The 27,798-nt window shown below is 47.6% G+C and overlaps 1 protein-coding gene across 6 annotated transcripts in view; it reads left to right on the top strand.

The window, feature by feature from the left end:
- The window catches only part of AFF1 (ALF transcription elongation factor 1), a 105,756-nt gene that overhangs the window by 25,082 nt on the left and 52,876 nt on the right, over positions 1-27,798 (top strand). The window contains exon 1 of one of the 6 annotated variants that reach the window (XM_083833857.1): positions 5,576-5,800. The exons of 2 other annotated variants lie outside the window; for them this stretch is intronic. In XM_083833857.1, the coding sequence (XP_083689983.1) occupies positions 5,784-5,800 (17 nt within the window). In that variant the 5' untranslated portion in view covers positions 5,576-5,783. Of the gene's footprint in view, positions 1-5,575; positions 5,801-27,798 lie in introns of those variants that run through there. 3 more of the 6 variants (XM_083833861.1, XM_083833856.1, XM_083833858.1) reach the window with 3 other exon arrangements.

Below are 27,798 nucleotides of genomic sequence, written 5' to 3' on the forward strand. Positions count from 1 at the left end.
GGCAGGTGCTGTTACTGGTGGGTTGAGAGATAATGCTCTTCCTGCAGTAGGAGCATTGATTTTTAATCCTGTTGGCGATGCTGTAGGTACTGTCTTGGGCCACTTCTTCGCAGCCTCTGCACCTTATTTGAAAATGTCGCTTTATGTTCAAAAAATCTCAGCCTCTTTTTTTCCCTATACATGTCAGCTTCCTTTTGGTCAGCACCTGTGGATCCAGCTAGGTAAATGGCTGGAGGAGGCGGTGCTTCATGTATAAAATGCACATAATGTACCCGCATCCTGTGTTTTACCATTGGTGCCTGAGGTCAGTAGTCTGGCATTTTCAGGAATTCAGAATTAGGAAATGATGGCATCTAGGTTGCCTGTGCAGCTTCATTTGCTGTTCAGTTGGATTTGCATTTCTGTGCGATGTTTAATCACCAGCTTCATCTCTGGAGAAATCCATTCTCATTCAATCCGTAGGTAGATAAGAGCGGATCTTCTAATATCGAAATGCTGCTAAATAGCTTAAATACTTGTTGAATTGTGATCACCTGTAGGAAGCTTTTCCTGTGGTGTTTTTAAGAAGTATTGCTCCTCACCTCAGAAGTGCATTCCTGAGCGTGTGATGAGATGGAGTATGAAAAGCTTATTTTATTGTTTTGTTCTGCTTGCATTTTACCTCATGGAGACTGTTTCCTTGGCTTGGAATGTGTTTTTCAGAGACACGGACTTGAAAAGGGGAAACTTGTAACCCTGGTGGGTGAATAAAAAAACAGGTGGGGAAAAGCTGCAGCCTGCTAATCTTGAAAACAGATGTAAGGGAGGGCTCTACAGCTGACAGGATGTATTCGGACAGAAAGCTTTCTTCGGGGAACCACTGATTTGTTGGACTTGAAATGTTCCACAGGAACTTATCCGTTTTCATCAAGCCTTCCAACCGGAATGGCACAATCTTGTTTTTAGGGCAGCTGGTGAGCCAGAAGCCAGAGGCTGGGAATGCAGGGCCTCTCGGATGTCCCCTGGGTTGTGAGTTTGAAACCTAAAAAATAGCATCATAATGGCATTTGCTTCACATGAAACTCTTGTGGTGTGGGATTTGTGAGGCTTTGTTCTGGGTGGGCTGTTCCGTGCTCTGCCTCCCTCTCCTTCCTTTAACATGGAAAGTGGATGCCAGCACAGCTCAGGAATTATTGTTCATCTCTGCTGGTAGAAAGCAGCTCCCTGTCCTGCCCAGCCTCTTTGGAAAACCCCAGGAAGCACAAGTAGGATTGTTGAGATGTTTTAGAAAATCTGAAAGGACTAGGATGTGCTTGAGCAGTTTACTGTCTTCCTTGTTAACTTACAGCTTTGACAAAGAACATGTTCGGTTTTGTTTTTAAAATCCCTTTTAAAATCTTTTAAAATCCCTTTTATATCTTCACCAAGCTTGAAATGTTGTTTTCACATGTCACTCCCAGTATTCTTTGCCTTTTCTTTCCCCAGAGATATCTTCCTCGGAAAGGAGTACAAACCACTCTGCAAGTCAGAAGTAGCATGTAACTGAGCAGCACTAGGGGAAGCACAGTGCGAGTGTCCTACATATCGCAGTCCTTTCCTGCTTCAATTCCTGGTTGTGTTATTCCTCCGGTCCAGTAGTCAGCAGGACCCTGATGTTCTCCAGCTGTGCTGTGCAATTTTTGCACTAAGGTTTCAAATTATTTGAGTATTGATGTTACTTAGAAGCTCTGTCCAGGGGTTATGCGTTGCGTGACTTTATGGTGACTTTGTTCATCTTTTTAAAGGCTGATATTCGTACGCTTTTTATTTGAATTCACTGTCAAGCCAAATTCAGCATGATGCAGTTTGGGGACGGGAGGACACCATTAGGATTGCTTTGTCCTGAGGACTGGCAGTGGGATCTGTGTGGTTCGTGGCCATGTCTTAAAAGACACATTCATCATTGTTGCCTAGGCATCAGTGATACTGTCATTTCTTAAATTTGAAGTGCTCACCTTTGCAAAAATAATAGCATCCTTTTCATCACAGTGTAAGTTCAATTAAAAAAATAAAGCCAGCTGCTAGGCTGGCATTCCTGTGCCACGGCGTTGTACAGTCATCCTTTGCTTGACCTGCAGGTCTGTAGCCTCTCCAGAGCTCAGCAAAGGGCTTTGCTTTGTGCTTTGAAGAAACTGGTGGTAGGCATCCTCACCTGGCAGCGTGAAGGGTGGTAGACATCTGTTATCCTGTCTCAGCGGCTCTCATGGACGTTCATGAGATGTGAGGAGGGCTGAAATGCTGGATAGTGACGTATGGAGGGCTCTCTCCTGCCATGTTCTCTCGGAGAGCCTCTGTGCTACCTGTGCCAGTGCCTCACCTTGGCACAGCCTGGCATACCTCGGATCAGTGCAGAAGACCTTGCTGGAAGGCCATCACCCTGTTAAACATCAATGCCTTTGCACAATGTGGGAATCAACAAGTGCTTCTCAAGCAAAAGGGCAGAAAACTGCTAGAAACTTTCAATGCAAACAAAGCATATTGTTTTTGATGATTTTTCCTGGAAAAAAGCTTAGCTCTTCTGGCAAGAGTATATATATATTTCCGTCATCTATTGTTATGCCTGAAAGGGCTGAAACGGATTGTATTTAATCTTCAGGGAGATAACCTTTATGGAAATCTTCAGCCTGTACTATCTGGATTAAGAGAAGCTCTATGAACAGCCGAAGAGGGCCTTAAAACAGACAGCAGCTCTGTCTGTAATTTGACAAATGACATTTCTTAAAATTTCTTAAGTGGTGTATCTGTGCAGTGTGGACAGACAAAAGCTTTGTTTGGTATTGGAGACAAAGAGGAAGCCTGTAAGTATCTAATTTTCAAAATTGTCTTGAACACAGAGCAGGTTCCAGCCTGGTTAAGTGTAGGCAAGGGGCTTGAGATATCCTTTACTGATGCTGTCAGTCTCTTCATACGGGACTGAAGCATCCAGGCGTGTCTTCAGAAGATTTGTATTTGTTCTCACAGGAAGGAAAATGACCCTTTCATTTAATGGTCTTCTTTGACAAATTTCTTAAAAGCTGTGTCGCCTGGCTTACATTAAACATCTGGAAATGTAGTCTGGACTTTGGGCCCAGGTCCAAATTCATTTCTAGTCAAGCAGATCTGACATTTGGTCCGAGTCTTTATGTTTCCCTAAGCACTTGAGGAGCCTGGAGTACTTAGCATTCCCTTCGTGTGGGTGAGCAGCTGAAGTGTAGGGCTTGGAGAGAGGAATGCTGACCGCCATCACCTCCATCACGGGCTTTCTGCAGGGTTGAATGAAAGTAATGGGATTGCCTGCTTTGTGCACACTTACCGTCCAGACAATGGGAGTAGGTTGCTGTGTTTTGTGGTGTTTTGTAGCAGCTTTGATTCAAGTGCAAACCGTCCTGTTAAATGCAGAAAATAGTTCCAACTTGCGTGTGAAAAACATGGAAAACACCAGCAAGCAGGTTGTTGGAGCAGTGCAGGAGTCGCAGGTCTTAGCAGGGTGTGGGGTAGCCGAAGGCCTAATTGCCCCCGTTTGCATTGTGCATTTCCAGCGCTGAGCCTGCGGGGTGTGTGACTTGGTGTGGCAGGACGTATTTTTTGTTTCGTTGTTTAAACAGCAGGGTGAAAGGACCTCATGTTCTACCCATAGATTATGAATGTTCAGAAGTGTTTTAACTTCCTAGATACATCTATGTAGGAAAAAAATATCAAAGATGAAACATTGAGATAGATTTCAGCTCATTTCCTTTCTCTGCGTAGTACCCCTTCTTTCAAAAAGGATTCTGTTGTTGCTTGCATGAAGACGGTTCAATGAAATTTTAATTACTTGACTTGAAAAAATGTAGATACTCTTAAAAAAGTAAATGCGTCCCTTCCCTTTTTCCCTGTTTCCTAATCTCTTCAGCTGAAATTGCAGAAAATAATTATACGTATAATTCTCTAGGGCAGTCTTTCTTCTAGTGGGAAAACCCCTCTAAAACGTTGGCTGGATATGCAGTTCTGGTGCCAGTAATAGTATGGTTCATTATCAGTGCTTTTGGTTATACTTACATACTTAGAACTTTCTAGCAGCAGTGAACCATATTCTTTTCTCTGAAGATGTCAGATTCTTGGCATTATTATTTTCTTAGGGGAAAAATGAAGTTCCTTGGAGTGACAAATGAGCTTCAAAGAGGATGTGGGATTATTTATGTATATATTTTTTTAAGTCATAATTTTAAATGATGTGATCAAGCCCTAAGAAGAAAAGAATACAAATTTTGAAAACTGCAGTTGCTCCTGTACTCTTTTTGGTCATGTCCATCGCACTGAATCCAGATTTTGCCACTTAAGGGAGGTGAATGTCCTGGTAGAGAAGATGAACATGGGCACAGAGATTTTGTAGAGTCTCCATCTCCAGTGCAACTTGATCTAAGTCGGTCGTGTTTTGGGGGCAGACACTGCAATAACTGATGTCTGCACATTGCACCTATATAATATTATGATTCTGCCTTGCAAAACAACACTTTAAAAAAGGGGAAAAGGCTCACTTTTCAGTTTAGAAGCATGTATCGTGAGTGGACGCTTGGCTAAGGGCAAGGCCTGCTTTGCTGGGGCTGGCAGCATTCCTGCCATTGCCCCCAGTGATGGAGGGCTGGCCCATTTGCTCAACAGGGGACGATGTTTTGTGGCCCTTGAGCCGACAGGGATGTTTTCTAATCGTGTAGCTATCATGTTTTTAAACTGCCTGTTTGAACCAGTAGGCCTGCAGAAGTTGCGGGTAGTGGTGGTGAGTACTTTGTGATCTAATCTACTGTTTCACATGAATGGGGTACAAGCTGCTCTCTGGGTTTTTGATCTTTGACATACTGATGGGCTTAAAACAGCAATGGGGAATGTGTGTCGGTGGAAATGCTGGCTGTGCCCGAGCTGCCAAGAAAGGCTGAGGGGACGTCGGTAAGTGTGCTGCCTGCCGAGTGTTTGCTTCATGACTGGCCTGGAGGAGTTGCAGGAGTTGGGTTTTATAATGGTGCCAAGGAACACCCAGAGAAAGGGACGGGTAGCGCTGCTTTCTGCATCGGTTCGCACACCGATTGCGTAACTGGTTGGGGTTTGTTTTTATTTTATTTTACTTCTCCCTTCTCCCAGCCTGCAGTCTGAGGCGTGGGCACCTGCACGTTGAGCCGCTTCCGACGCCGCGCTGTGAAGCTGCCCCTCGTTTTGCTAACCTTCTTCAGAGCCCTGCCCGCGACCCGCTTTATTTGCGTTCGCCCAACTCCAGCCCCCCGCAGCAAGCCCCCAGCCCCGCGGCCGCCGCTCTCCCCTCAGCGCTTCCCCAGACACACCCCCACACCCCCCCGGGCTGCTCCAGTCGCTCCGCCCGCCCCCCGTGCCTCCATTTGCGGCCGGGCCGGGCCGTACCACAGCGCCCCTCCCGCGGGGGGGCCGGGGGGCAGCGGCGGGCCCCGAGGGGCCGCGGCCGGGCCGCGGCGCCCCCTGCTCGCTGCCCGCCGCGGGGCCGGGCAGCGCCGGGCGACGGGGCCGGGGGGGAGGGGGGCCCGCTGCCGCCCCTGGGGCCCTTCTGTGGCGCCGGGGCCTCCCGGTCGGCGCCTCCCCGCCGCCGGGCGGTGCGAGGAGCCGGGGGAGGGCCCGGCCGTGGGGCGGGGGGAGCCGGGGCCAGCCCCGGCCGCCGCCGCCAGCGGGGCGATGAGGAGCAGCTGCCGGGCGGCGCCGTAGCGAGGCCGGCAAATGGCCGAGGGGCCCCGGGCCGGCCGGCGGCTGAGGCACCGCCGCATGGGGGCCCGGCGCTGAGCTTCGCCATGGCTGCGCACTCCAGGTACGGCCCGGCAGCGGGGGGGGGGGGTGGGATCCCGGCCTCTGCTCCCGGTACTCGTTTTTGGGGGGTTTTGTCGCGGTTCCGTGCCGTAACTCGGCGTGAGGAGGCAGCGCGGGCTGCGGGCGGCAGCCCGGGGTCAGGCTGCGGGCGAGCTGCGGTTCGCCAAGGAGAAGCGGGGTACGGGGGGAGGCAGCCCGAAGGCAGCCTCTCCTCACCCAGCCGCCGCGCTTGGCGAAGCCACGCTCCTTAAGGGACGTGGGAAACACCTGGCAGCTTTTCGGCTGCTCTCGGGGGCGTTTCAGGAACTCGGCTTCGGGCTCCTTCGTCCCGCACCGCACGGCCGCCCCGCTCCCCTTCCCTGCGCGCAGGAAGAAAAATGGTGGCATCGCCGAAGCAGAAGTTTGGCACCGGCGCTGTGCTTTCGCAGCGGCGCTTCGCTGCAGCTTTGAAGCCGGGAGCTGGCTTTAAATTACAAACTGCAAAATGACAGAGCCCTGAGCTTCGGGGAGGAAGGGCTGGAAGATTGATTGCTTTGTTAGCAGCTGAACTCTTGTCGAGCTACAACTGCCTGCTCTTCTCACTGTGTGTGGGGAGCCCGGGAGTACTTAACAAAGAGACCAAGGTTTAATTTTCCAGCTTTTTTTTTTTTTTTTTGCCTCCCCCTTTGTGCGATTGCTTGATTCGCATGATTTACTGGCCTGCATTATCAGTGCATTGCTTTAATAGGCCCACATGCTAAGAGAGGGTTCAGCATAAATCTTGGTGCTGCTGGCTGGCCTTGAGGCTTGGCTGGGCCCCAAGGCCAGGGGCATGCTTGCTGTCTCAGAGGTCGCACAGCCATTTTCTTGGGTGCCAGGGCCCAGCAGCAGCCCCCAGCCCCATCTGTAACCCACGAGGGGGAGGCGTAATCCTCTTGGGCCAGGCGCCGCTCCACCAAGAGCAAAATTCTGTCCGTCAAGATGCCCAGAATAGAAGGGACACAGGTCAGGGCTGGCCTGTGGGGCCAAGCACTGCAGAATGAGTGACCCACGGCACGTACCTGCCGCCCTGCTCCTCCATTCTGTGCATTGGTTTCTGCTTCTTGTCAGGATGGTGTGAGGCTCTTACACTGTAAATCTGCGTCAGAGCATTTCGGCGCGGTGAGTAAGAAGGCAACCTCTGTGTGCTTCAAGATCAGTCTTCAATTCTGATAACTGATCACTTTAAAAGACCTTTAAAAGGGAGTAGGAGTGAAAACGAGCAGCAGAAATGAATCTCTTGCAGGAGAGAGGCTATGTTTACCAGTAAGCTTAGTGTTTGTGATACTCCTCTTTTGGTGGCACAAGTTGGCTGTGTTATCCGCCTCATTGCAACAGATACGTGCTGTATGAGTGCATAAAAGCTTTTCTTCAACAGCAAAGGATGAATTCGTATGTGCAATAAATAACTGGAGTTATGCTGCATAGGAAGGAGAGGCCAAATGTCTCTGGAATGAATTTGTTAAAACATGCCAGAGGGTTCTCCCTGGTAGGCAGCTGATGAAAGATGTGGGCGAGCTTTTTGGTTTTGCATCTCTTCTTAAAAAATAAAAATCTGCAAGCTCAGTAAATTACTGATGAGCTGGTATGATACAGAACACCACAGTGTTTAGGTATCGCTCAGTATGAGATCTTCGGGCACTCCTCCATCTGCTTGGGCTTGCTGTTTCTCATGCTGGGTGTTCAGTAGGCACAGCTAGTGCAAGGGATGTGAACTTGGGGAGGGTGCGGGTTTGGCAGCAAGAAAATCCTGCACCTATCCTTCAGCTTCAGTGCTGTGATCCAGGGCAGCTCCCATAGCATTTGGATTCCCTTGTTCTGAAGGGTGGAAGGATAAAGAAAACCAGGTGGTAAAACATGCCTGTTGCTGCTCGCCAGCATTTTAAAAACTACAGTAGTAGTGAGCGAGAAACTGGTGTGTTAATGGGTGCCGTAACAATTTTTTTTTCCATACTGAATCTTAAGAATGAATTACACAGTGAGTTGGGTGTTTTGTTTTAGCTGTTTGAGATGAATCAGCTTCTGCTACTGGCTACTGTAATTAGCTTATATCCAGAATCATTAGGTGGAGAAACCATCCCTCGGTCTGGGTTGTTCTGTGCAGAAAGTAGGGGGGTTGTTTTCAAGTTGCTGGCTGAGCTGTAGGCTTGCAGCCGTAGCTTTCTATGCACTCACTTCTGGAATGTGCGGCTGATCTGATGCTTGCAGTGTCCCCGGGCAGCACGGCCTCTGTCAGGTTTTTGTGCTGTATTCGGGAACGTGTGAAATTCAGAAGCTGAATCGAGCAGAATAAGGACAAGTTCACTTTCTTGTTGGATACGGTATGATGCTCAGCAGTGTTATGCAGATGCTCCGAGGTATGGCAGGACCCCTAGGAGGTATGTGGGACTGACTGAGACCCTCTGTCAATGTGACAGCTCCAAGCAGAGGTCAGTGAGGCACAAGGATGTGGCTCCTTTGCCGGGTGGTGGAGCCCAGCTCTCTTCTGCTCCCTTCTTCATTAAAAAACAAGCTCTGCTGCAGCAATCGCAAGCTGAGGATCTTTAAATGCATAGCTGCTTTTTTGAAGAGGTAGGCTGCTGCTCTTGGGCTGGTCAGGATCATTGTGGACCCTGTTGGTTACACTTAAAATTATGGATAGATACTGTGTTACTCTGGATGCTAAGAATTCCTGATTGTTGTAAAACTTGGCTTTGGATGTGCTCAGTGTGGTTGCAGGTAGGCAGAACCAACTCCGTTTCCTTATCTTTGTAGGGCAGCACTGTCAGAGCAGCGTACAATCAGTGTCGTGCCGTCATCCCCGCCAGGCTCACCTTGCTCCTTCTGAGCTGGCCCTGCAGGGAAGGGTGAGGATGGGCAGCACCCTGGGGAGCCCTCCCTTTCCACCCCGACAGCCCCATCACCGCAGCTGGCCCCAGGGGCGCCTCGGAACGGGGCTAGACCACTCATTCGGGTAGAAAAAGGAGCAGATGATGTGCCGAAAAAAACCTTGTGGCTGTACCAGCGTTTAAAACACAGTGTATGCAGCAAAACAGTCTCTTCTAAAGGGAGTGATGCCGAGGCTTTTTCCCAAGGAAGAGCTACTTTGAATGATGCAGCTTGATTTTTTGCTCCGTGTCGTTTTGCAGCTTTCCAGGCCAGATCAACAGACACGTTTCATAACATGTTTGTTCTGCGGGTCCTGTTGATACAGGCAGATGTGAGTATTGGTGATACTGCATTCCAGTCAGCTGAGGCAGGTGAAGAAGGGCTGAAACAGTGTCCAAGTGTGCCTTACCTGTAAGTTGAAAGCTAAAACATCCACCACGCTTCTCTGAAATCATCCTGGAGAATTACACTTGGGTTTTCTCTGGCATGCGATGTCTGGCTGCCCTGCAGCATGCTTTGCAGGCTCCTGGGGAGTTTCAGTCCACAGCTGCCTACTTGTCTGGGCTCTCTGAGCTTGCTGTGGGGCAGCCCAGCTGGAAATGGCCCACGACTGGAGCTCCTCCGGGGAAGAGGACACCCAGGATGTTTGTTAGGGGTGGTGAGGATTACAGGTCTAAGCTGTAATAGGACCCAAGTCCCCGAAACCTTGGAATTGCTATTATCACAGTGTGCCAGCCCTGGGATGGAAGGGAACGTTTCCTCAGATCAAGTAATTTTTGCTGGGCCTGAATCTGTATTGTAGAGGGAGGCATCTTCTTGCTGCTTTTTAGGAGAAAGTGCAGGATGCAGCACAAATAGCAGGAAACAAGCTCTTAATGAACTGCATCAATTCTCCTCAGCCTTTTCTTTCTGTGTGTAGCCACAGTGAACGAGAGCATGAAGCTGTTAAATCCTTTAAAAGATGTTATCGAAGGGACCTCAGTAAATACATAGGAAAGCTGCTAAGACTGTTCCTCCTGTCGTGGTGGGCTACAGGGAGGCGAGGGAGAGTTTTCCACAGCATGCAGGCTGCCTTCCTACTGCCAGCTGCAAGTACAGGGCGGCAGGGAGCTCAGAGGCTGTTTAACCTCTATTTATAGGAAAGCACTCATCCTGTTTGGGCTTGAACATGGCACAGAGGTTTTTTCCCTGCGGTACATCACCGTGAAAAAAGCATGGCCGTGCTCCGTGTTGCAACTCAGGCTCCTGGGGCTGGTTCTGGCCATGATGCAGGGCAGAAGACACACGTAGCGCTGGGGTGGAGCGACTGGCTGGGGCAGACATCACTCCGAGATGCGTCGTGTCACCGTGGGAGGATGAAGGCAGAGCTGCTTTGCTCGGGTAAAAGGCTTTACTGGGGAGCAGGCAAGTGCTCGTGCAGATTTTCCTCAGCTGTGTGTTCACGGACAATTTGGGGAAGCAGCCCCCAGGTGCTGTCTGCTGCTCAGGTGCGGAAGTCATCCGTCGCCTGGTTTTACCACACGGGTTTGGCTTGGCATGTGTTAGGGTTGTTCTGCTGCCCTGATCTTGTAGTGGAAGGGAGGGAACCAGCTTCATCACAGCTGCTCTGTGCTTCATCTGCACACATTTGTCTTCAGCATTAGCCTTGTTTGTTGTTTAATAGTTAGAGCTGTCATTTTTCATTGTACTAAATGTTTGTTTTAACAGTGATGGGAAGTTCCAGTGTTGTTCTGCGGCATTACCCCTCAGGTTAAGAGAAAGCAATGCCCCTGCTTTAGTTTTTAGAGAGAGGTCAACAAGCAAATGGTTAATGGTTAACCTCTGTGACAACAGTAAAACTCATTCTCAGAACTGTAAAAAAAAAAAAAAAAAAAAAAGAAAGAAAACCAACAACCTAAAGCGTGGGTTTCCTTTGTGTACTTGTTAAAGGAAAAAAAAAAATCCTCACCAAAACCTAAACAGGAAGAGTACAGCAGATGCTGTTTTTTTGTGTGTTTTTTTTTTTTTAAGAAAAGCAAAGTGAGAAGAAGTGTATGGTAGTGTTTGAGATATATATATATGTATATGTGTGTGTGTGTATATATACCTTTTTGCTCAGAATACCATTTATGGTGTAATCTATAAGCAGTAATTGATGTATTTGTTCATCAACATAGGAGCAGCACCTTCATGGCACAGTAGTGTTTAGCAGCTGGTGTGTGTATGCGAGGTATGTGAGTGCGGGTGCCTCCTCTGAAAGGCAAGTCTTTTTTTTCCTCCTTTCCTGAGCTGAGTTACAGGCATTGCAGTTTGAAATACTGACAGCTGTTAGCATCTGAACTTGCAAGGAATTATTAAAATGTGTAGTGGTAAAGGGGTTTTTACATCTTCAAAGAGTTCGAGACACCTGGTAAGAAATTGCTCTCAATATTTGTGCGCTTCTGTAGTCTGTGAGATTGTATGTAACAAATATATTACAGAGCTAATCCATCTTTGCAAGTACGGCTGAGAAACTCTCCCTCATGACTGCTCTGCAGCTCTTGCTCAAGGCTTCTCTCTCCCCAGCAGGCTGATATGGAGAAAACACCCAGCTTTGAGGGCTGGGAAGAGAACAGGCTGTCGTCAGTCTAGGAGCACATTTGTTTGGGGCAGGGAACTGGGCTTGCTCAGAGCCACCAGTGCCTGTGTCTGTGTGTTTACCAGGAGGAGTTTGGCTGGCGAGCTGGAAGTACAGGCAAAGAAATAGGCTGCGGAGGTGAGATAACTGCTGGCCAGCGCTGAGCGTCAGCTCCACCGTATCGCTGAGCTCCTGGAGCTGCCTATCTTAAAAGCGCTAAAACCCCTGTGGTTTCTATAGATGCAGAGGTGAAGGTGCCTTGGACACACATCACTGGGCACACGCTCTATGCCTCTCTTGGGAAAAGTAGATTTTCCTTGCTACTGCAGCGTAGTTGGAAACAAGAAATACACTTTGGTAGTGGTACCTGTCCGGGGGGAAACAAGGCAAAGAGATGATGATACCGGAGACTTTGCGCCTCGTCTCCTGTGATTTTGAGCTGAACCCATGGCCAGCTGAGGTTCTCACGTGACAGTGCACCAGGCAGTGCTTCTCCTGCAGGAGCAACCGGCTGGTTTTAAAGCTCTGTCGGTGCCAATTCACAAGCATGTCAAGTCCATAAGCTGTTTTCTTTCCGCAATCTATGACTATGCTTTATGCACGTTTATGTTGAAAGCTTGTGATTTTCAGTTTGTTTAAATGCTGTGTCTGTGAAATGTTTAAAGTGATGGTTTTTTAGTTTCACAGATCCTTGATTTAAGAGACAATGTTCCATAACTTCCTGCAGACCAAAGATACCCTTTTAATATTTTAGGGGAACGCGATCGTTACGCCGAGGTTTGAGAACACCGTTAATCATCTTTATCTGTTTGCAACCCCCTGTCCATTGTACACAGGCTGATTTCAGCAAACTAATAATAGGCTTGCTTTGCTTAGCTGGCTTTGTGAACCTCCTAGGAGTAAATGCCTGGTTCTGTGCAATGGGCTACAGGCCTAAAGAAAGCTGCTGGTCTAGAGACTAAGAAAATTCTGTTGAACTGCCCAAATCCTGGAGGGAAAGAAAAACAGTTAGATTTGTGTTCTTTTCTTTGAGAAAGTCTTGTCTCCTTTCAGAGGCACGACAATAACGAGATGTGGTATTCAGAGACGTTTTTTCCATGCCATTCTGCATGAAAATCAGTTGACTCATACATCGAGGCATTAAAAATAACAGACCAAAAAACTTCCTAAACTGGCTGACATGGAAAAATGCAGCAACTCAAATGTTTCGCCTTTGAAAAAATACTTTGGGTCAATTAGTGCCACGGAGCTTTCATGCATTGTTCTCTATGATTTGTTCCAAAAATCCCAGCCTTCTCTGTTAAAGCACATGCTGATAAAGGAATAGCTCTATGTCTTTTGTTCTTCCGGTACAGGATTTTTCAGTGTTCTCAAGCTATCGGGATAAAAATGATGTGATGTTTGGAGGAGCTAGCTGAAATTCTTCCCTGCTGGGAAAAGGCAGAGTTTTTCAGTTAGATGGTATAATGTAATCAAGGATTTGCAAGTACAAGAGCTGAAGGAGAGCAGAGATGATGCTAATAGTGCTGTAGGAGTTGGGCCGTCTAGTTGTAACAGGTGCTGGAGATTTTTTTTCCATAAGTTACCTATGAAAAAAAAATATTTTTAACATATTCAGTAAGTTCTATTTAAGGGGAAAAAGAGCTTCACTTTCTAGTTCGTCTTAGCAGGATACAAGTGTTTGTACTGAGCAGTTCCACAGCCTAACAGGGAGCCATTAGTAACAATGGCTAAAGGAAGAGTTACTGGCTCAGGTAAACTCATCTCATAAAATGAGCCCCTCTGAGTACAGTGGTGTGCTGAAGGATTGGTTCTGAGTAGCCATCTACAACCTGCAGCTTCTTGTGCAGGAGTAAACCATGCTAGAAACGTGTTTTAGCCAGAGACTTTCTGTGCCGTTACATGACCTTGTGTGTGCAAGGCAGCCCGGTCTGTCTGAGATGATGAGTTTGACTTAGGAAAGGAGAAGAAAAAATGATGCTAACAGCTTGGTTTCCAGCAGAACCTAGATTTCCCCTCTGAAGCTGCCCTGAAGTTTTCTTCCATTTTTTAATCCTCTCCTCCTTCTAGGCCAGTTTGAAGCCCTCGATGGGTAAATGGAATGAGCTCGGCCTTTGAGTGACTCAAAACATGACAGCCCCGAGCTGGCGTTTCCACCCCTACTACGTTGGCACGTCGCTGAGCAGCGCTGCTCAAGCACTCCCAAGCCCTGTCAAAATACATGAATCGGTCTGGTTCCTGATGATTTGGAAGGTGTGTTTTCCTTCCAAGTCAGTCAAGCTAGCGGCCCTGTGGTAGGTGGGTTTCCCTAACTACGCATCCCTTTCCCATAGGTTTTTGGAGGCACATGCGGAATGGATGGGCAGGGAGCCCGTTCTTTCCCTTACAGCTCAGACATCTGATACAGTCTAGCACTGCTTTTCGCAGCCAGAACCTTCATTCTGTGATTTTTTAAATAAATGCAAACAGATTGTAATTGCCACACAATCTGATAATTGCAACCAAACCCACCTCAGGCTGGTTGTTGGCAGCTGTATTGGTGTGTGTTGATGTTGTTCCACTATTTGAATTTATTGTGGAAGCTTAGCAATTGATTAAAATCTGTTCCCAAGTGCTATTTTATTAAAACAAACAAAACCAAAACAAACCTATCCTTTAATGCATGCAAAGCCAGACACGATCTGGATTGTTTCTTGAATCTAATGAACAATAATTTGACATTCAGACCTTTCAGAGACTGGATCTTATGTCTCAGTCCTTGCCCTAAGAGCTGGATTTGTCTCTGTGCTGTACTTCGCTTGGTAGCAACACGCACGGATCACTTGTTGTCTCAGGTGAGGATGGTGCACGTGGCCCTGTGTCCACCCAGCTCTCCTCAGAGTGCTTGTTCTTGGGGCTTTCAGATTCGGCAACAATTACTTGTGCTAGCCAGAACAGGGGCAAAGGGGAGAAAAAGTCGTTTTCAGCTGTTGCAAATGTAAAACTCAAAAGTAATGTGAGTAACATATTCCCCCACCCCCTTCAAAAAGTCAGATAGAAATGTCGTATAGAAGATGGTGGTGTGAAGAGATCTCTCTTCTTTCCATGTTCTGAGCCTATCTTTTGCTTTTCTTTTGAGGGGTTTCTGTGCTATCCACCGTTTCACGTCTTCCTCTGGTCCTTTCCTTTCCTGCTGTGACCTTGGTGGGTGAGAGATGTCGATCATGGGCCAGATGAAGAAATAAACAACTTCTGGGTGGGGGAAATATCAGGAAAATAATTTCTTTATGTGTCTGTTCCTTTGTGCGTGTATTAAATACCAAGGTAGTGGTTTCCTTTTTTTAAAATGGCTTCCTTTGAAAATGTGCCATCCACCTCTCTCCCAGCTTAACAATGGAAATTTACAGATGATAATTGATATAAGCTATGTTTACTTGAGTGTAACAACTTTAAAGACCATTTATGTATAGTAATCTGCCAAGCAAATTATGATTTGTTTAGGTTTGTTCAGTGTTTCTTTCCTTCCCCTAGAGGAGTCCCTCAACACGTGTGAAACAGGCTCGGAGGGCTGAGACACCATCAGCAGTCACTGGGGTTAATATGGTGCTTTTTAAAGGTCTTCAGTTAAGTGATGCACTTTTCTTAGAAAGTCCTCGAATGGTTCTTTCACCCTTCCTCTTCTCTTTCCCCTCAGTGAGCAAGGACAAGCATCTCACGTCTTCCCAGCACGCAGTAGCCTCTGGGTGGAAGCGATGCACGGCTTCTGCTCCAAATTCCATCACTGTCACTCGTGCTCAGGTCCAACTCGTGGCCAGCTGAGCTGTCCCCTTCTTTTGAAAGGCTTAGCTTGTGTGTTGTAAGGCAGTCGACCACTTTTACGATCAAGATCTGATTTCCTTGTTGCCTTTCAGCTCTCAAGTCCAGTTCCAGAAAGCATTCCGGTGAAGAGCCCTGCTCGAGTGTATGCACAACAGCAACTCTTGACCTGGAGCTAGAAAGTGAAATGTGGAGGATATTTATTGTGTCTGCATCTGTGTAAGCAGGTGCTCAAAAAGGGCTCCTGATTCACAGCTTTAAACTGAGGAGTGACTTCTCTGTGTGTGCATGACAGAGAAGTGATGTGGGAGAGGGGAAGGCTGTTAGTCTCACCATTTCCTCTATTCCTGTTCTTCTGTTGTGTTGGTTCTTGCAAATGTCATATTTTCTAAAGCAAAGAAGTGTTAAGTTAGGAAAAAAAAAAAAGAAAAAAAAAAGGTGTTTTAGACCAAAATACTGGCCAGAAAGGATTCCAGTAGTTTTTCTGAGGTGAAGTTGGATAAAAGCAAGGTTTTAGGTAGAATAGGCAAAAGAAGCAATAGTGATTCTGTTCCTTCCTCCTGCCCATTTTTTCAGGTGCTTCTAGAAATACAGGTACCACATCTGTAGTGCAAAAACGTTTATGTGTCTCTGGTGGTGTGTTTAGTAATTGTAACAACTGAACCACTGAGTAACATGGAAAAGATACAGACTTCTGCAGAGAGTATGTGCAGAAGATTTAGGGAAATTCTGTTTGAAAAACAATGAAAAAAAAGGCAAAGAGTTACTGCAAGTCTTTACGATCAGCCTGTATTTTCTTGAAAACGCCTAGCTTTCCACAGATGACTGGGCTGGATGTAGCTTGGGTTATTTTGGGGGTTAGCCCGTGCTGGAGGTGTTGTAGCCTGGGGAGAGGCTGTTGGCGAGGCTTGCCACACCGCGTATAGCAGTGGCAGGCACAAGCCGGGGATGAGGAAGAATCCCCGTCAGCATACGCAGAAGGATTTTAAAGCTGCTTTGGAAATTTGACGTGGTGCTTAATGCAGGGCATCTGCTGAGACCCTGGGAGAGCAAAAAGCCTCCTGCTCAGGGCGATGAATAAGCCTGGCTGGAAAAGGCACGTGGGAGGTTTGAGGACGAGGAACCCCAGGGAGAGGCGGTGTTGATTCACTTCTCCTTTTGAAGCTGCCTCTTGCCACCGTGCCATAGAGGATGGGGACTGGAAGAGGCCATGGGCTACTGCCGTGAAAATCGTTGAATGGGCAGAGGCTCCAGAGGTTTTATCAGGGAAGCGACCTGCCCCTGGAAGAAGTCCTGAATGGACAGAAGGCTGCGTGTGCCTCGTGGAGCTTCTCCTGTGAGATCCTACGGCACATTGGTGTAATTTGCCAGCCGTGGTTGCAGGTTTGGCATGAAATTACCGCTGTTATCGTCTGAGCAGATGTGACTTCCTTTGAGTGGTGGTTTCTGCGGACAGAAGGACAGCAGTTCAGAATGGGCTTGGAAAGACCCCAGTCCCTTAGAGAGTTCAAACTGGAAACAGAATGATAGAGAGGGTGTTGAAGCCAATACAATAGAAGAGTTGTAACGTAATTAACAAGGATGTTGACTAGTTGCCTTTTACCAGTTGGCTGTCAGGTTTTGCTTTCCTTGAAAAAGGGAAGCAAAGTTGATGTGATGTGACCATATGTTGTGATGGCTGAGATAGGCCTATTTTTATTTAGCTGAAGTTGAGCTTCCTCTCTGATTTGCATTTGCAGGAGTTGCAGCTGATCTTTCTGTTCACTCCGTGAGCTTCCTGCCAAGCTGAGCGGGAGGAAGAGCATCTTTCTCATTTGTCACAGCCTTGGTACTTGGCAAGGGCTTCACTGTATCGATCGTATCTCAGGGCTGAAGTTTTGCAGGTGACAAAGTGGGGGCTTCCAGCAGTAACCTGCAGTTTCTTTCTCGACACAACCAAAGCTGCTGCGTCTGCATGGAAACCCTCCTGTCCTGCATGTAGGTGTCCAGCCAGTGGCTCTTGACTCTGACCCAGATTCCCGGCTGGCGGTAAGCTCCTCCCACACTCCCTCCAAGCTGGCCCCTTTGCAGTCGTGCTCGCTGTCCTCTCCCTGATTTTGGGAGCCCGTCTCTGTTCCCGCTCGGGCGCTGCCTGCCCTTCTGGGGCTGCTTTACCGGGATCTGCTGGCAAGGCTCCCGTGGTTACGTTGCCTTCAGTTGCTCAGTTGTTTAACCAAGTGCTTTTAACGGGAACATGAAACCAGGCAGAAATACAAAACCTCACAGAGTAATCTCTTAATTGCAGTGCTGTCGATGTCGATCCACCCCCCGTGGTTACTGTACTCGCAGGAGGGTGGTGGGGAAGGAAGAATATTAATAGAAATAGGCTAAACACTTAAGAAGGATAATTTATTGCCAGTCCGAGCATCAAGCTAAGCATTGCAAATAAATGGACAATGTAAGTGCTTTTGGAGGCAGAAATTGCCTCGTTTGATGTAGTCGCTGTGTGGGACACCTAAATTCTGTGGGGATAAATACACAAAGAACAATTAATAGTGGCAAGATACACATGCCTGCTCTGTCCTGAGGCAACCCCAAAAAAGTGTTCATCAGCAGATTGCCCAGTTGCTGGCAGATGACTCCTGCTGTGCAGCAGTTTGCCATTTCAGCTGGAAAATGCATTGTCCCTCAGCCTTCCTGCAAAAATCATGGCTTTGGCTGCTACGTGGTTCACAAAAAGCAGCGCGTGGCTTTCCAGCCGCAGAGGGGAGGTGTTTGCAGGCACGTTGGCTTTAGGATTTCTGGGTACTGCTGTAAGCCTCCCAAGGCCCATCAGGCCTTACAGACGCCGTGTCAATCTTTGGGGTATCTCACCGAGGTTCAGCAGCAGCAGGCGAAAGCAGAGCGGCTCAGTATTGGTCTGGCAGTGTGTTGGTTGTACAGCTGTGTGCTCTCCCAAGCAGAGCAGGGTTATCAGCGAATTCCCACGCAGGGTAAACATTTTGGAAGCGGCCTTGCTGGTTCCTGTCAGCGCTGCCTTTTCCACCGCATACCGTGGGCGATCCCTGTGCTGGCTCCACATGCTGGCAGGAGCCCCTCGGTTGCCCGAGCCTTTCTTTGCAAGTTTGGGACATCCTGTGTTGCGGCTGGGCTCTCCGGGAAGCATGCGCGTGCCCGCCCACGTTGCTGATGGTTGTAGCCCCTGCAAAATGTACCGCATACGCGTATTTTTAGCAAGCAGCAGAAAGGAAAGGCGAAGCACCTCCGCATGTGTTTTGGAGGGACATATGCTTTGCAACGTGCATTAGGCATGCTTCAGTACCTGCCTAATGCTCCCTGTCGCGGATTATTGCCGTTGCATGGTTTGAATGCTTTCCAAGCCCTTCTGAATGACAATGAGCCACTTTGTTATAGAGACATCAGAGTGATGGTTCAAATGCAGTTTGAAACCTCTTAATAACATCAAACAAAAGCGACAAACCATGGGAAAATGTGCAGACGGTTCTGTGTGTGGATGGAAAAATTAGGAAATACTTGTGGAATACCTGTAACCTGGCAGAGAGTGCAGGAAAGATTTTTTTTAAATAGGCTTTTGAGCGTATAAGCAGGCTTCTTCTGCAAACAGTGCTAATCTCTTTCCGTTCCTACTTAGTCCTTGCTATGCAGATAAGACTTGTTCAACCTGTTACTTTGTAGGTGCTGTTATATAAAGGGAGAACTCAGGGGAATAGGAAACCTTGTTGCATGAGTTGTTTGCTGCCCGTTTCTATGGAAGTATGGAAGAATTTAAGCCGTTAATATTCCTTGATTTTGCTAGTGCCAAAACCGGTGGTCTGCAGGCACATGGTGGTGCAGGCAGTGCAGCTGACACTGAAATGAGGTGTCATTTGAAATGACACGTGAAATGAGGACGTGGGGCACTGGCTGGCAGCGTGGCCATGATGGGGCACCCGTGGACGGACTGCGTAGCTCTCGGGTCCTGGTGGACTCACGAGCTGCTTGGCGCAGCCTGCACAAGGTCGGCTGGTAGCAGGCTCTGCAGAAACCCAGCAGCGTGCTCACTCAGCTGGACATGCAGAGGCGGTAGCTGTAGGGTGAGGATGCTGTTCAACAAGAGATTTAAAATGCAGGCACACAAAGCAGCTGCTCAGTAAACATTGCAGGGTTTTGTTTTTTTATCCAACAACATATATCTTGTTAAACTTCTTTGGTGAAGTGGAGAGCAACGTTTTGTGTTCTTCTTGGGTTTTTTTAAGAGGATTTAAGGAGCTAGTTCTATAAAATCAGTGAACAAAGTGAACAAAGAGCACATCTGCTTGAATAATTTTAATGTAGCCTTAAAGTAGAAAATGTATTGCATTTGACTTCTTGCACCTGCGATAAACATTGCTGTATGCTGGATGAACTGAGGTAGAATAATAGATTGCAAGACATGAATCCTTGATTTGCTGTTCAAAGTCATTTCAGGTGGATAATTAAACATCTTTTTTTTTTTTCTGATATGTTGATATCTGGATTTTTTTTTTGTAACCTACTTTTTTTTTTCAGAGCTTTTACCATGACAGTTGTTGGAAAGGCTCCCCATTTTTGTGCGGCCCCCTAGGAAAGAGCAAGTGTGTTGGGGGACCACTGGGCTTTCCTTTACCGAGTACTTCTGTGCGAGGTCAGGAACACAATTTTAGGACAGTTGGTCTGAAGAAAACACTAGTTCTAAGTAATCACAGTTCCTTTCTTATGATCAGTAAAATGAAAATGGGTGTGTGGGAATCAAAATCTTGTGATTGTGTGAACAAATGAATGAAATTTTGGGGTTTGGACCCAGTGATCTCTTGAGATTCCTTCCAACCCCTGCAATTCTGTGATTCTGTGAAATGGGTCTGAGAAATTGATACTTAAAAGGCAAAAATATGTTTTACTCGATCCCTTGACTATTAAATTCTTTCTGCACTAGTGCAACTTTGCTGCAGCTTTTTCCACTTAATCTCAGATTTACCTGTGAAAGACTTCTGGAACCTGTTGTAAGGGAACAGAAGCCTGATTTCATGATTTTGTTCCTCTCTTGGTAATTCTCTGCTGCAAATGCCCGGTTCTCTTGCTGTGTTTAAGCATGTTACCAATGAATTGATTGTACAGAACAACAACAAATGCTACTTCACGCAGTACTTCAATGCAAATCGACAGGCAGGATAGTTCCCACGCAAATGGAACAGAATGGAGGTTTTATTTCTCTTCCTAGGCAAGCCTAGAGCAGTTCCCCAGAGCTGCTGCATTTCTACTGAGAGCAGGAGTACCGAGGCAGGTGGCTATGGTGAGAGAAGAAGATTTCATGCAGTACGCACGCGGCAAGAGCCCGTCCCTGCCAAAGAGGCTTGCTGCTTGCCACGTGGTAGCCGCTGCATTCCTCTACTCATATAACTGACTTGCAGAGCCGTAACAGCAGAGATTTGGCACGGCTGCAGCGGTGCGTGTTGAATTGCAGTGCTGGAGGATCTTGCCGTGCTTGACCTAACTTGTGTTTCGGCGTTCCTCCACGTATTTCACTTCAGTCTCATCGTTTTCAGAAGCTGCGGTTTGTAAGCTAACACTTGATCTGGGTTTATTTATGTCTCTTGGGCTGACTTAATTGTTTTCATTATGAGTGGGATGCAGCTAATCAAGAGGAAGAAACACTGTGGGAGTGGGTGATGCTGCAGCTGAGTCAGTTCCTGAGCAGTGGGAGTTGATCCAGGTACCGCAGCCCTGGTGGAGACTTGGCTCTTGAACAGGTGCCCATGCTGCAACTTGTCCTGTTGGTCCTTTTCTGCGTCCTACTGCCTGACCGTTCCTTTCTCCAAGCAAATGGCTGCCGTGCCATCCTGACACGGCCACATCTGATCTCCTGTACGCATCCCTGGCACGTGGCAGCTGCAGAGTGCTTTTCCCCCATTTCCCATCAAGTGGAAAGCTCCCTTGCAGCAAGCTCCTGGTGCTGTAGGGCCAGGGTAAGTGCCTCTGAAACAGTTCCTGCCCAGTGGCTGCGCACAGTGGTTTGTTACCCTACTGCCGCTGTGCCTGCGCTTGCCCTCTGGCAGACTGGGAATAACGCGAGGTAGATTTTGTTGATGGGAGACTGTATGACCACCTTTGGCTGTTAAATCCTGAAAATGGGAAATTGAGGTAAACATAGATCCTGCTCTTGTGGTCAGGGTGGGTTTGCACATGGAACAGCTGGTGTAAAAGCTGCAGGAGGATTTCTCTTCACTGCCATAGGTAAAATACATTCAGGCTTTGGGTGGCACGTTTAAGTTGCATACATTGGAAAACAGGTTACTTTTTCAGAAGGCTGTGTACCGTGACAGTAGCCTTTCTGCACCCCTGGTGTGCTGTCATACATCTGTGGTGAGTTAAGCATACACTTTCCTTAGTGAGATAGGTCGCTTCCTCCTCAAGTTTCTTCGTGTCAAGGTTGTGTTGTAATGCTTTGGCTGTGAGGAACAAGACCAGCCCCCATCAGCCCTGGAGAGCGACCGCGACTTACATAAAAGAGGGTTTTTCAACTCTGTCTTCCTCCTCATCATTTGAGGAAATCAAATGAGAGTATGTCGTTAATTTCTCCCTTGCACATTGACAGTTTATTTTTTCGGTCAGGTTTCTCAAGATCTAACATGAAAAAATCACTGGGAAAAATAAGACAACTGAAGAAAATTCGGTGATTTATTCCTCCCTGTGTTTTTCTTCTTGTTTCCTTATTTTTTCCTCATGTCATTTTTGCATTAGTTCTACAGAGGAGTGCATGACATTTGCCGAGGGCTTTGTAATGACTTTTTTTTTCCTTATCCTCTATTTGGTGGACGTCTGGGCTTCGATCTGCAAATATGTCCCAGTTCTTAGGTGGGGAGCTCTGCTGCATCAGGGAGGCAGGGAAGCACTTGGCAGGTATACGTGCTGGTAAGGTTATTCTCCTAGCCTGCATGGCACTTGGTAGGTAAAAACATAAACATAAAGCTAAAAAAGGAATAGCAGTTTTTGTGGTAAGGGTGATTCACAGGCGTAAATTCCATAGCTGCTGATAATCTATTGTTCCTAACCAGGGAGAGCTTGCTACTGGGGTGTAGCTTTTTATCAGAGAAGCTGTTGCCTGTACATATGAAGTGTTTGATCAGAAGTGAGTCTCTCTGGGCACTATATTAAATGCAAAAATGGACTGAATTTTCAGTTTAAAGACATTCTTTTTCTTGTACGTGTTCTTCATGAAACTCTCTTGAAGAAATTGAATTATTGTGTGCTGATTGCTGTATGATGCTCTGCTGGAAAAAGTATTGCTTTGTTTTGTGTTTGGTGACTTAGAATAATAAGTTACGCTAGCCAGAGTTTCTTCTATAAAAAAAAAAAAAGTGTGCTACAACATAAACTCAGAAATCATGCTTCTCAGGGTGGGAGGAGAGACAGGAGATGAACTGAAGGGTTTAAAGCTATCCACCAAGTAAACGTTCCTTAGTAAATTGAAGAAGCTTGTTTTAGGAATGTAGGTTTTTTTCCTGCTTGTGCATTTAAAGTCAGAAACTGCGTCCTTCTTAAGCAATCCAAAAGAGTTCCTAAAGCAGCGCAGTGTAAGCAGAGTGGTGAGTTACTACAGCAGGTCTGTGCCCAGCAATTCCCAGGACTCTTAAGACTGTCAGTTCTGTCAGTGAAAAGGTGGGATGTTCTCCTGTCCTCGAAGCCACGTTGCCTGCTTGGTTCAACTCAGCTGCCCCGAGCTGCGTGTAGACAGGCAGCTCACTTCTTGTTCATCGCTGGTGGACCCGTGGGTGTTCAGAAGGAAGACGAAACGCTGCTGATGCTTGCTCTGTCGTGTGGAGGCATTTGGAGATGGCGGCGTGAGGGCAAGTGCTCGAGGCTGTTGGTGCAGAGTCGCAGCAAGTGTCATGCAGCGTGGCTGTTCTGATGGAAAAATAAACTTCCGAGGCAGGAGTTGGCCTCAGCGTAAAGGAGCCGTCAGGAAGATAACAAGTGAGACTTGTCAGAATTGGGCCTGAGATCCTGCAGGGTGACACCCAGGCACGTCCGAAAGGAAGATGGAGAGTGACAGATGAAAAGTCGAAGGCGATTCTGCAGTCACTGTGGTGATGGGTGGTGCTTAACGAACGCTATGCAGGGGGTCTTCCCAAAAGTCTTTTCCAAATAGCTTATGAGTCTGCATGCTGAAGCAGTGTCTGAAAAAAGGGCTCAGAAATGGTAAGTCGATGTCTGGCCGCTTGAAATAAGACAGGTGGCAAAAGAAAGCGAAATAAGAGCACGATGGCTGTGAGGGCAGCGAGAGGAATGGAGAGGCTGGTCTTTGAAATCTGATTTCCCTGTGCTTTGACAGTCGATGTTTTCTCTCGGAGCTCAACTTCTGAGCAGAGCCAAAGTTTACATTCTGGCGGAAAGGCTACACCCCACCCTGCGCGTTGGTTGATAATGCCAAGGCCTTGTATTTACTTGCAGCAGCCTTTGATCTAGGGAGGCGTGATGTAAATACCTGTGCAGGGTTAATGTCTTCTCTGTCAGTGTGGTAGTTTCTTCAGGACTCGTTGCAGACCAGTATGGGGCTGATGGTTGGTGACTCAGGGTCCCCTCCCTGGCCAAGCAGGATCCGCGCAGCGAGGATTGCCATTTCTCCGAGGGGCAGGTTCTCACAGCCAGGATGTAAGGTGCTGTCAGAGCAAGCTAGGCACATGCCTCCAGAAATACCATCGAAACTTAGCGCAGGTTAGTCTGCTCTCCGGGAGCATGCAGTGGCAGTGCCTCTGGAGCACTTGTGTCTGTGTGCTAAGGTTTGCTGGGCTGTAATCACCTTAGTGGCAGGCCAAAGTCTCCAGCTTCGGCAGGGAGAACGAAGTTCTGCACAACTGCCAACTCAGTTTTGCCCATTGCAGAGTAACCCCAGTGATTTGTGTGCGCATCTGTGTCCTGAGTAGGCTAATCTTTTGATCCTTTTCGATGAAGTGACAAGAGACGCTGGCTCCTCTTGCCTGCTCACAGTTTCCTCTCCTTTCCTCAACTACCCGAAGAGACATAAGTGCCTTCGGGGCTGAAAGGTGGTCGGACCACATACTTGGCTTGGGGAAATCCTGAGACGTGTGCCTGATGAATTAGGCTGCTGTATACAGAGCGCTCGTCTCTAAGAGACAAAGTGGTCAGGATTTTTCATTGCTTCTACCCGGTGATTTAAATTTTTCACATTTCCTCCTGTGCCTGCCACTTCCAGATCAAACAAAGCCTTAAATTCATCATTGTTCCGCCGCCTCGGCTGTGCTCCTTGTAATTACTCTTCACACATCCACACCTTCATAGAAGCCCTCCCGGTATATTTGCATTTAGATGGAGAATGACAACTTTCGTGTTCCCTGCATAACTTGTAATTAACGCCTTTCCTGACAGCATTCTATTAACATCAGCCTACCGGGGAGAGGGTACAAGCCTGGGTTTCTTTGGAGACTTCATTTCTGGGGCATCCTGGGCAGAGAGACTGCCTCTTTTGGTTTGCTGAGGTGCTTTGATTACAACGTAGTTAAGTGCTCTTACTGAAGATGACAAAGTGGAGACCGTGTGAAATAATTGTCACGTCTTTGCAGATTTTTTAGGCTGCTGCTGTAGACAGCTGTTAAGTGAAGCTGGCCCTCAGCGCATGTTTCTTTTCGTAGGGTGAGTGGTGTGTCTGTGAAGGCTGAGCCGTGGGCGGCTGTAGGCCCAATTCTGTGAAGGGTTTGTCCTGTGTGAAGAACGTCACAGGAGGCGAGCTCCCGATTGCTGCTCAAGTCACCGGGCACTGCAGGGGCTCAGCTCCTCTCAGCAGACACTTGGGCTTACTCCTGGGAGCTGCTGGGTGAATCAAGGCCTACTGATGCCAAAAGGAAGCAAAAACCTTTTAATGACTGTAGTAATTAATGTATTTTTAAACTTGGCGACAGCAATAGGAAACAAGTAGGAGTTTGAACCCAAAGATTACCACAGGAGAGGCAGTGTGGAGATGTTTGACGTTACTTAAGTAAAAATGATTTTTTTTCTGGAAAAAGCCAACTTAACTTCTCCTTAACCAAACTGGTGATTCCCTGCCCTCCGTTAAAAGACCCCAACCGTTCTCTGACTTTCTGGGTTACCTGGGAAGGCTGTTGTAGTTCAGGGGCAGCAGTTTTCCTGCAGCCATGGTGGGCCTGCAGGTGGGCCGGGAGGTGTAACGCTGCTGTCGCGCGGGTAGCAAACAGGGCTGCACACATGTGGCGAGCTGAAGGAGGAGGGGAGCCAGTGCTTGAAATCCAAGTTCCACCTCTTATTTCTCCAGTGTGAAGATGTGTTTTCTGGAAAGCATGCACCGAAGCTGGTGTGTGATGACGATGCAGAAAATAATTGACTAACTGTACCATCTGTTGCGCCTCTGCCATATGCTTGCTTCTATCGTCTGTTTCTGTTCAAACTGTGTATGTTCTGTGAAGTAGTGTTTAATGATGTGAGGCAGCCTTTCCAGCAAGGAAAGGAAGGAAAGGTTGGGACGAGGCTCGTTTGATGGTGTTTGCTATTAGCTTTAATGTCTGTCTTTGATCTGCCTGTCTCACAGCCACATTGTAAGGCGAGCTGCTTGGGCACTGCGGTGCGAGAGCCGAGCCTGATCTGCATTGCTTTCCAAATGAGGCAGGAACGTGTCCCTCAGCCCTGAGAAATGTTGATCAGCAGCTTCTCGTGATAAAAGAGAATCTGTTTTAATGCCAAAATGGCTTTAATAAATCTGTGATTTCCTGCAGTTGTACTAAAAGGAAATGTTCCCTTTTAATGTTCTGGAGAAAGAGGTTGTGTGTGTTCAGAAGGAAGTGAGCGCTGTTTGTGTTTGCTGTTAGCCTTTTTCCACCCCCTTCCCTGCTGCTGGAGTAATTCCTTTTGGGAGCCAGCAGCAGATCTTACTGCAATTAAAACTAAAGCAGATTTTTATTTTACTTTTGTTTTCATACAGAGAACACGCAAGTCAGGAGCAGAGACAGACTTTCCTTTCACAGCTGTCTATTTTTTGAAAATGGCATCATGGGCTAGATAGCCACTTGCCAGCATCTGAAACCGTGGCAAAGACTGCGATGTCTGTGAGAATGGTCTCAGAGCACGCTGCTCTCTTCATGGCTCGCGTTACCGACCCGAGCCTGGATGGTGCTGTCAGTGTGGGGGCATACCCCAGCTGGTCAGGTTAATGGTTGACTGAAACACAGATGCTGGCGTTCGGATGACTGCAGGCTTGTGTTAAAAAGCATGGAGATTTCAGCAGAACGCGAATACCCGTGGTCTGAATTCAGAATGCCACCTAGTGTAATGCAACAAAAGTTGTTCCAAACAAAAGCCCCTCACTGTGAGGTGGTGTGCACAGAAACCTGACACTTGCAGTGTAAAATACATGAATTAACAGGAGTTTTAGCTTTTGTCTTCAGTTAGCTTAAGGGCTAGCTTTTAAAGCAAACTTAGGGTAGGTTCTCTCAACTGCACGATGAGATTTTTATCCCCTTTCTGCTTTTGAAAATGTGTCCCCTTCTGTGCTCTGAAGTGGAAGGAAAATTCTGAACGAAAGTCGGTCTGATAGCTTTTGGAAAGCATGGATGAGCGTGGATGGGGCTCCTTGAGCACAAAATGGAGCGGGTGACCTCCCGAGGTGATGGATGGGTGGTCAGCTGCCCAGCCATGAAGTGCCGGGGGGAATAGGGCAACCTGCCGAGCCGTGCCTGCCAGCCCATCCGTGGGAGAGTGCCTGTATCTGCCGGAGTCGGCATGTCGGTCTCCTTTCAGACCTGCTGGAGTTGGCTCCAGGGCAGGAACGCAGCATCCCTCCACCCCCTCGGTCCCTCCTCCTCTTCTCTTCACACACTCTTGAAAAAGAATTTATTGCTGGGAAGCAGGCTGCGGGTCAAGGAGGGTTCAGGGAAAGAGAAGGTCCTTAGACGTGTTACAGCTGCTGCTTCTGCAGCAAGCAGCACGTAAGATGCTTAGTGTTCAGCGCTGGGATACACAGAGCAAAGATAGCTGTGTCTCTTTGTAAATATTACGGTTGCAGGAGATGCGAGTTTGGACTGTGTAGGGTTTTCCTTTTGTTTGGATGTAATCAGGACCTGTGACGAAAACAGCTCAATGGCTCTGAATTTGGATGCTTGCCAGCCTAGAAATAGAAGGATATCCGTAATCCACATGGACGCAGTGCTTCAGAAAACAATTTGCAAGGTCATAATACGTGGCTTGGATCCTTCTTACTGCTGCTGTTAAACTGCCTGCGAGTTTTCTGCTTCTCTTGCTCTAAGCTGGGAGCTTGTGAGACATTTGTGACAGGGCACAGTGTAAAACCAGAGCCCTGCTCCTTCTGTGCTGACAGCAGGCATTGTCCCAGTAGGACAAACACAAACAGCCCCCAGGGTGTTCCCCCCTCTGTGGTCTCAAAAATCTCAGACTGATGTTCCTCTTGCCTCCATTCCCGTCAGTTTTTGCTCCTGTATGTATGTGCACGCACACGGCCTGCTTTATCTTAATAGTTGTGATGTTACTGCTGAGACAGCTTCTGGTAAAGAGGACAAAATGCAGTCCTGTGGTGTGTGCACTAATGTGGCACTATTGCTTTGGTTTACATCTAATGTTTAGCAGCTCAAACCCTAAATGTTTAAGTTTTTCGAGTTTGTTGTTTGTTTTCTTTTTTGGAAAGGCACCAGAGCTGAGCCCTGTGAGCTGCTGCGTAGCGTCCAAATGACGACGCTCCTTCCTTC

The sequence above is a fragment of the Anser anser genome (assembly GCF_964211835.1).
Source record: "Anser anser genome assembly, chromosome: 4".
In the NCBI taxonomy this organism is placed as follows: domain Eukaryota; kingdom Metazoa; phylum Chordata; class Aves; order Anseriformes; family Anatidae; genus Anser; species Anser anser.